This window comes from Cucumis melo, chromosome 1 (assembly GCF_025177605.1).
Source record: "Cucumis melo cultivar AY chromosome 1, USDA_Cmelo_AY_1.0, whole genome shotgun sequence".
Lineage (NCBI taxonomy): Eukaryota > Viridiplantae > Streptophyta > Magnoliopsida > Cucurbitales > Cucurbitaceae > Cucumis > Cucumis melo.
Window position 1 is genome coordinate 15,301,669 of NC_066857.1, and position 9,984 is coordinate 15,311,652.

A 9,984-nucleotide genomic window follows, 5' to 3' on the forward strand; every position below is an offset into this window, starting at 1 on the left:
ACACGTGTACTTCATTATTTAGCAAAAACATCGTAAAATGACTCAAAATGCAATAATGATGATTAAAAAAAAAAAAGGCGAACTCAAATATCAAATATGACGGTTGATGCAATTACACCCTACTTAACCCTCAAACTTATAATTGTAGTAGATTGGACCCCTAAATGAGAAAAATAAAAGTTTCAAACTCATACAATTGTTACAATTTCTACCATCGTATAAGTTTGAGGGTCCAACTCTAATATTAATACTTATATAAGTTTGAGAGCTCAACTTTTACAATGAAAAGTTTGATAGTATAATTGCAAACTTTAACGGTGTTTTTTACAATTTAAAAAAAAATTACATAGTAACTGAAGTCTCGGGCATCATAATTCAACAGGAAACAATACTTCTGCAAATTAATTCACGCCAAAGCTACAAAGGATTCTCTTTTTTCAAAAAGTTAAGGGAGAAAAACATACAAATGAATTTAAAATTTATATAAAAAATTGAATACACAAGATGAAAAGAAAGAGGAAAAAAAAATACATGACAAGCATCAACCTGAGGCAAAGATGGCACACTGAGGACAAACCTACATCTCAAATAATATCATATAATCCCACAGCTTAAACCGTTCTAGAAGGCTCTAGACAAAATAGATCGTATAGGTAGAATGAGCAACGCAAACCTGGCTAAAATGCACTCCAATTATCTGATCCTTTCTTTGGAGTTTGATTATCAAGGGACGCCCTAAACGGCCCAGTTGATCCGAAAGGATCTGGATCATCAAATGATGGGAATCCATGACCCTGGTCAAAGTCTTTGCTGCTGCGCATTGAATCGAATCTTGAAAATGAAGGGAATCCCTGGTCGAAGTCCTTGCTGCTTTGCATCGAATCGAATCGTGACAACGAAGGGAATCCCTGGTCGAAGTCCTTACTGCTACGCATTGAATCGAAACGCGTCAGTGACGAGGGTCCGCTCTGGTCAAAGTCTCTACTGCTGTGCGTTGTATCAAATTGACCAAATGATGAGAATCCAGAACCCTGGTCGAAATCTCTACTGCTCCGCATTGAATCGAAGCGTGAAAATGTTTCACGTGGTGGAAAAAAACCACTATCGTGCACACTGGAAGTATCAAACCTCGAGAAACTGTCAAAGTTTGCTTCTGATCCCTCGTGGTAATTATGCGGCGAATTGCCCGAGTTGAAGAGTGGGGTGCTGGGAACCGACTCGTCAAAAGCAAAGGTGCTTCTCTTAGCCTGGAACGGATCCGTTCTGATAGGATTCAAGCCCAAATCCCCAGAATCGAAAAAGTAGTTGTCCCGGTTTACATCATTGTCGGTCTAGAAAGAGCAAATGGAAAATTAAATATTATGCATCATCAGGTCTCATTAACAGCTTAATGAATAAACGAAGCAAAATGAACATAGGCAACAAGCACAATTTAACAAGTCGATTCCAGGATCACCATGAAAGATAAAATAACAGATAAAAGAAATTTCAAATTCATAGGTATTGAAAAAGAAATTATATATATATGTTTATATGTATAGTTTCTTTTCTTAAAAAAAAAAGAAAGAAACATACATATTGATATATTTAACACTTTTATATAGATAAGACATGTACATTTTACATTACAAGAAACCTAAGAACATAAAAAGTTGAAATGGAACAAACCATTTTATACGTTACAAATGTGTTAACCTTTTGCTTTTTTAGGGATGGATCAGTGCATATGAATAGACTCCTTTTATCTTACTTTGAACTAGAGGGACGGAGGATCGAACCTCCTGCCTCTAGGGAAGAAGATAAGACCCCTAGTTATGAAGATAGTAGGTAGGAGCCGCATATTAGTAATTAGACAATAAGTTGTCATGGCTGAAGTTATAAATAGTGGAGGAGTGAGTTGAGAGCAAGGTAGAGAAGATTTTGGTAGCGATTTCCTGTAGGAAACATCGGGAGAGAGTAGCTGTCACGAAAGGCTATGTTATATTATAGTTTCTTATTGGTATTGCAATATAAATCTATCTTTTAGTTTTCTTGTTTGTTCTTCGTGTTCTTGAGAGTTCTTGTTGGTTGTTCTTTGTGTTCTTGAGAGTTCTTGTTAGACGGTATCTTAACAAACGATCGTGTCAATTACCATCAAACTATGTTCACTTTGGTCCTTCCTCTTACTTGGTAAGGGCTTTACATTGAGTGTATAGATGACTGATTATTTTCTTTTTTTTTTTATTTTCTCTTTTTCAGAGGAGCACACCTAAAATTGGGTACACGTCTGTACTCCAACCAGAAAAACAGAGTGCCCAGTATAAGGAACAGAGGGAAACTGTGAGGTATTTCCTTACTAATAGTAATATTAGATAGCCAAAACAAAGCCTGAAGGGTTTACGCTCCCACTGATAGTAGAGAGCTGGTCGTCTCCTTCCCTACCCACTATTCGTTATAACATATACTGACCACAATCAATCCCATACACTTTCAGTGGTCTGGTCCCCCATCCTAACGAACTGTCACCCAGAGTTCTTCAGTAATATTGGAGGCCAATAGAAACTTATGGGAAAAAAGTTGATGGTGTAATTAAAGTGAGGAGCATTGTGCTAATTGAGTGGTCAATTATAAAGTACAGTTTTCTGCTTACCTTGGTGGAACCTCCTGCGTTAAAGCCCCAAACAGAGTCAATATCATCGTTTGCATCAAATGTTCCCCACGCTGGTTCGTCATAGCTCTTGTCACCAGAAAACACAGATCCCGCACCTCCATGATCACTGAAGAAATGGTTCAGGTATTATTATATCTTCAAGAGCAGAGAGTAAACTAAAACTCCAAGTGAAAACCACTAGAATGATGGAAGCTATGAACTCATTTTGCAACTCTTCTTTCTTGCTAAAGAATGAATGCCCTTTGAATGTCTCCTCTCCCCTAGGATTTTTAAAAACTAAATAAAAAAAAACAAACAAACAACACAAAAACAAAAACAAAACAAAAAATCAAAAGTTTTCCCGTAATTTCCATTCTCACACCCAGTACCATCCTTTTCTCACCCACCTTTGCTTAAAACCACATCAGTAACAACGTTAATCAGTTAAAGATCTTGACCCATAAACCACAAAGAAAGTACACAGAAACAGACTATAGAAGTAAAAGTAGAAACAAAAAATCTTGGAGAACTAGAGAATCAAGAAGAAAAGTTAGATTAAGGAAGTACGGCTTGTTAAATCATCCCTATACCTATAACAATTTAAGTTGTTGGACTAGAGTAGACTATTTTCATCTCATTCTTCTTTTATATTTTATATCCATTCACATAGGGTCTATTCTTTTCAATTTATTCCCAAACTCTCCCTCACACGTGCATTTGGCCCAAAAGTGAGAGATAAAGGGTAAGGCCTATCTCAGATGAACGAAACTTCTGTACTGCTTGCTACCTTTAAAGAAATACTGTTGACAATACCTTAAAGCGTCCTTATCACGAGGTGAAGAATCAAAGCCAGCAGTCTTTCCAAAATGTGAATCCATGTATTCCTTGGGACTTCCAATAATACTACTTGCAAAGGGGCTGCCAGGAGCACTTTTGGGTGCAAAGGGGCTGCCAGGAGCACTTTTGAGTGCAAAGGGGCTGTTTGGAGCACTTTTGGCTGTAAAGGGGCTGTTAGGAGCACTTTTGGCTGACCCATCTTCGCTTTTATTATCGTGTGCAGAACCATTTTCAACAGCTGCTTCGTCCATACTAGGAGGCTTATCTCTTTTGGTATCAGCATTTGGTGCAGAATCTCCTTCCTTCGTGTCATCATCAGCTGCAGGTGTAACGTTTTGGCTGTCAACTTTTCCTTTTTGAACAGACTTAGATTTCTGCTTAGGAGGGGCAATGACATTTTGCACATCAAGAGTGAGCTCCTTGACAACAGAGAAGCCTGAAAATAAATTATGAACGATTAATCCACAGTAGTCACAGCAGATAAGGTAATGCAAGAAGACAAAAAAACCATTAAATGCCTAATATAAACTCCTCCAGCATACCTTCGTCTTCAAATTTGTCCCAATCTTCATCCCAGTCAGCAGCTCCCACTTGGATGCCAGGCTGCCAACCTTTATTTGAAAACATCGAGGGGAAAACGATTAAAAAAAATTGAACATCACTTATTTCTCATAGTTAAGATATCCCAATTCGTTTATAATATACAAAAATATTGAACGTTCTATAAGAAAATTGTGTTCTCTTATTTCTCACAGTTAAGATATCAAATAAGATTAAAAAGAATTGCACGTCCCCGATAACGAAAGGCAAAAATGATTGTTCCGAGTTGAATGCAAATCATTCATAACCAAGTTTTCATGTTGACACAAATAGACTGTAGGAAACGAAACTATAGTAATAGCCAGAAAAACGAGATTTGGCGGAGGATATAATAACGCAGTACAAAAAAACTTACCAAAAGGAAGTTCAGTCAGAGTTATTGGTTTTGCACGTAAACCGTAACTCTTGCAGCGTTCATTGAGAGATTTCACTAACTCTTCGATGTCTGACTGAATACGATCGGCACGAGCCTGATATTTGAAATATAGAAATGAGTTAATGACCTTATAGGCGGGTTCCTGCAGGGTTCCACTTCCATTGGCCCAAACCTAAAATTTACCTGAAGAACACCATCTGCGCTACCATCTTGTTCCATCTTTACAATCGCCTGATACAGTTCCATCTTCTTTTCCTAAACCAGAGAAAACAGAGCATCGAATATAATTTGGTTCTGAACACATAGCATAGTCGAAATTGATTCCCACCTATCAGATTTAAAAACAGTAATGCACCTGTATATCACGGAATGTAGCTTCTTCAACGGTTAATCTGGAGGCTACATCACCAGATTGTTTGTATTTCTCTTCATATTTCTTAGCAAGGGACTCTACCTGATATATTCAAAACCTTCTGTGAGTTCACTATAATCGTTTACATTAAACACGATGAACTACGCGTTATTCCATCAAATAGATACCTCACGTTTATCTGAAGACACTCTTTCGGATATTTCATTCAGCCGATTGTCACATCTGCTCTTGTACAAAACCTTGTTGAGAGAAGAAAAAAAATCAGGAAAAAGCAGCTGGGTAATAAGATGTTCCCAAAGGGACTAAAGTAGCAGGGTAATCAAATATTATAACTGTAACACACCTATCCTATACAACAAACAAGTACAAAATGCAGAATTAATACAGAATAAGGACGGACCCAACAATCACCAAGATGCAAAACCACTCCAATGAATCATGACCTTAGAAATTCTTTCAATGGTAATGACATAAAATATTATACCTAAACTATCTTCTAGAAAAAAAAAATGTTGATGTATTATAAACAGAAATCAATCTTCAATTTAAACATACAAAAGCCTTCTTTAGCAAAAGAAAAATAAAAGCTAGTGCTTGTAAAACTCACTCAAGCATATGACAGGTGCTCTGTTAAATTTCTACAACTTTATTATTTTCATGAGAAACAAAAAGTTTTTATAAGAAACATCAAAAGAGGATATATTTAAATTAATAAAGCCTGGCACTGCGCGGGGGGGGGGGGGAGCCACCTTCCACAAACTACACTCTATACAAAAAGAGCCAGCCAGTCAAGAACAAAACTTCTAGTTCATAGAGTGAATAAATACAAGGTAAAAGCTGCTAAGTTCCTTGTGTTGTGTCAATGCGTCTCTCAACAATAAACCCATCATCTTTACAGAACTTTTTGGACCACAAGCCATTGCAGTCCATATACTAGTATAACAACGAACAGCTTATGGCTTAAAGAAAAAAAAATGCATAAAAGAATTCTTTAATACTTACAAGTTCCTGCATTTTAGTACGATAATACTCAATTTTCTGTCTAGACTCCAAAATTTCTTTCTCCAATTCTTCAACCTTCATTTGATAAAACATGCGTCAGGAACAAGAGTGACAGACAAATCACTAAATTAGTAGGAAAATATAAATTATTTAATATTAGATCAAATGGTGCTATGGCTTAGTTTGTATTTTGTAACAATGTGAAAACTTTAAGTGGAATGAGTAGGAAGGTAAGTGAAAATGACCAGCTGCAACTTTTCCAATCCACAAACCTATTTTAAATGAATAAAAAAAGCAGCTATGCATAAAAGCAAGGTATTTTCTTTTTCCTGAAAGACAAAATCAATTGCAATTCCATGATATCTCTGCAGGAATATAACCAAGATCACTACTATTGCTATATCAGAGGGTAGAACAAAAATAAGGCATGAGAAGGAAGTGAATAAGGTACCTTTTTCTCAGCATCTGCTGCTTCTTGAAACTTTGAGTTGAGGGAGTTCTGCTCCTCTGTACTAAGCTGACTGATAAGATTTTTCTCCAGTACAGGAACCTTCGATTTAGGTTGACTGGTCTGTTGCTCACCCTCAACTGGGGAGGCTGTAGCAGGTATAGGTGGGCGTCCGCCAACAGTAGGAGCTCCCTGCAGATTACCAGACCCAGGAACTCCTTGGTGCTGTTGGTAACCTTTTTTTGTAAAAGAAAAAAGTTAGTATTGAGGTAAATGTCTTCCCACCTTAGAGGAGTCAACAAGTAGCAAAAGGCCATAAAGTGACTCGAAAGAGATTACCAGCTGTGGGTGGTCTCCATCCTGCATTGCTATAGTTAGATGCAGCTGGAGTCACAGGATGACCATTGCTGGAAAAATCAAACATTATGTTGCTAGGAAGCATAGCAGGAAGAACATGCCCTTCCCTATGCCGCTCCAACAAATAGAGTGCGATACAGAACTCCCTGACAGAAAGCATGCTATCATTATCTTGATCGGATAAGTCCCACACTTGCTTTAAAACCTCTGACAGATGTCAACAATAATATACACGTGAGAATATCATTATCAATCGAGAAAAGAAAATTAGATTACATTTATCAAACAAACAACCATTCAAATGAGAGAGATAAAGATTCTGATCTGTCCATCAATGAAACAATTCTAATATTTTCCAACTGACTAAAAAAATAACGGTTTAGTGTTGTACTAGCTTCATAGCAAATAAAGCAAGTTTGGAAAATATAATTTTTTTCTAAAAATTCCACTTGACCATGGTTAAATCATAAATTCTGGTTTGTCTCCTACATACAAATTTGTTTTTTGTTGTTTCCTTTTTTTCTTTTCTTTTTCCTTTTTCTTTTTCTTTTTTTTGCTACTCGTGAGTGTCAAAACCAGCTTGCATTCATCTCGACTACGGAACAACTCATCTAATCCTACAATATTTGGATGGAAAGAAAACTTGTAGTATATTAAATACTAAGTAGTGGCCACCGGCTACAACGGATTGGATTCACATTCCCCCTCATGATAACAACTTTCATTGAGAAAATGAATGAATACACGGGCATAAAAATAACAAGCCCACAAAAGAAGGAAGCAGCCCTTAAGAAAGGGACTCCTACTAAGTCATTTCATCATTCTAAGTCCTTTATTAAAAGTCACGCCTCTTATTGACCACTGGGCCAACCCATGATAGTTTGGTACAAAATTTTTGGCCATAACTTTCTTGAATAATTTCTCCACGATCAGACGACTCAAAGATAATTATTGAATATCACACGAAGTAATCCACAACTAAAACCTACATTCAACTTCGTGTAGGAATGTGGTTAGAAGTCACTAAACAGTCCAACTTTGTTGCTTAACAGACTCAAAATCAAAATAAGAATAAAAAATCCTATAAATAGGAGGTGAAAAAGAACTTGGCAATCTTGTAAAATTTAAAAGGAAAGGGGGAAACTCTCGTCCAAAGGGATTTATACCTCTGGGCAGTCTCCAACTCAGGAACAAGTTCCGTGCTTCTTGACCGGTAATTTTTCCATCTCTATCCTTATCTACCTCAACAAAAACTTTAGTATACTTCTGCACATCAGTCTGTGTCATTCTAGGCCAAGGACGCTGAGACTGTCCAGAAACAGAGTTCTGAGATCCTGCCGACAGTACAGAGGAAGCAGATTGCAGTACGCTCTGTTGATTGGACTTCCCAAGTGCCTGGTTCCGTTGGGCCTGATTAGCAAGAGGTGGTTTCATAAATGAACTCTGCAAAGAATCAAGGGAACTTGCTCTAACTATTGGTTGTGTAACAGAAGATACGGGAACAGCAACTGATGTGGAAGTTTTATTGCCAGCAGGGACATCTTGTTTTGAGGAAACTGGGGTTGCACCAAAGGCGTCTCGTCCAAAATAAGATCCAGAAACAGTCCCATTTCCAGTAATACCTTGCACTTTACTTTCCAAAGGTGATGGTGTAGCTGGCGTTACTCCAGGAGCAGACTGAGGCCTTGGGGGTAGAGAAGCCGTTAGTCCTGCACTTGATTGCCCAAATCCAACCTGTGTTCCAGCAGGACTGACTCCTCTATTCGGAGGTTGTGAGGGTGTCCCTTGAACTCCACTCGCACGTTCACTAACCCAGTCATTTGAGATGCTTGAATTAGTTGGAGGCGGCCCCGAAACAGCACCAACTCCTGGAAATCCCTGTGCTGGACGAAAAGCAGAATTTGGAGCTGCCAACGGAGGCCTTACAGATTGATTCTCCCTAGAAGAAACCGGGGGAACATTCGCCCCTGAACTTGGGGAGGGTGTTTGAGCAACAACGCCACTCTGAGGTGTAGGTACTGCTGCAGTAGAATTGAACTGAGATGCAGGCTGGGCATTGAAATTTATTTGTGGTGCTGGTATTTTAGCTGCAGCTGGGCTAAACAATGCTGCTTTCACAATATCAGGAGTTAATTCCCTCTTACTCTGTGCTACAGTAACCAGTCTAAGGGCATTATAAAACTCCGCCCGACCAAGGAACCCAATCTGTCTAGGGTCCGAAAGCGACCAAATCTACACATAGATCAACAAAAACAGTCACAAATAGAACAAGAGCTGGAGCCAAACGATCAAGATACACGAGTAGAAGTTCTCAAAGATTTTCTCAAGCTATCAAAACCAATTGTTACCAAAATTGCAATTACAGCCTCTAAGAGAAGAAAAACCTACAGACTAGATTCAAATCTCAGTCATACTCAACCCAAAGCAACACCGATTATTGTCAACTACAAAAAGCAACCAAAAACCCACCACACAAAGTGCAAAATGACACAAACCCAGAAGAAAAAGAAGGCAAAAAAAAAAAACAAAAAGGAGTGATGAAGTTACCTGAGCAAGAACCTGTTTAGGCAATCCAGAGCCTTGAAAGAAGGAAACCGCTTCAGCACCACTAATTCGACCATCGCGGTCCAAATCGGCACGTCGAAAGTATGCATCGAAGAGATCCACGTTCGGCGCTGGGTTCTGCGCCGATGCCATTGCTGAATTCAAAATCTACAACTCTTGGATCGAAGCAAACGAGGCAACGGAATCACGACACACGAACATGAGAAAATTCAAAAGAGATAAAAAAAACACATGGATTAAACAACAAATCCAAAGAACCCTAAAAGAACGAAATCGGGTGATTGGAACAATGATCCTCCCAACAAATTAAAAGAAAAAAAAAATCGGAAATGAAATGGGATAGACACTGATGAAGGAGCAGGTTGGGGAGATGGGCTGAGAAAAAAAAAAAAACCAATAATAATCATAACAATAATAATAAATAAAAGAATCAAACGCTTTTTTTATTTCTCCGTTTTGATCCGCATTCGTTGTTTATTTACAAAACTGCCCTTTTCCTTTCTTTCTTTTCTTTTCTTTTCTTTTCTTTTTCATTTTTATGCAAATCTAACATAAAATGGTTTTCTTTTTTCTTTTTTCTTTTTCTAATTTGGTATTAAATGTCTTATTGATTCCACTATGTTAAGTTTATTATATGTATTTCGATTTTAGATCAAATGAAGATTATGATATTATTGTAGATATAGGATTGTCAATTTTGATATAGCTTAGTGTATAAGACATCAATTATCATTTCAAATGTTGGTGATTCGATCTCTTGCTTTATAGTTATTAAAGTAAAAAATTGACAATATGAT

At 37.7% G+C, this 9,984-nt stretch overlaps 1 protein-coding gene across 1 annotated transcript; it reads right to left on the reverse strand.

Annotated features, from left to right (window-relative positions):
• Positions 1 to 374: 374 nt before the first annotated feature.
• On the reverse strand, positions 375 to 9,592 carry LOC103490209 (uncharacterized). The gene is made up of 13 exons (XM_008449613.3): positions 9,170 to 9,592; positions 7,789 to 8,854; positions 6,605 to 6,829; positions 6,269 to 6,501; positions 5,818 to 5,892; positions 4,983 to 5,054; positions 4,798 to 4,896; positions 4,626 to 4,697; positions 4,422 to 4,536; positions 4,009 to 4,077; positions 3,443 to 3,902; positions 2,630 to 2,756; positions 375 to 1,331 (listed from the first exon to the last, which is right to left on the reverse strand). The coding sequence occupies exons 1-13, from the start codon at positions 9,317 to 9,319 to the stop codon at positions 678 to 680; spliced, it is 3,417 nt and encodes a 1,138-aa protein (XP_008447835.1). The 5' UTR covers positions 9,320 to 9,592; the 3' UTR covers positions 375 to 677.
• Between the last annotated feature and the right edge of the window lie 392 nt (positions 9,593 to 9,984).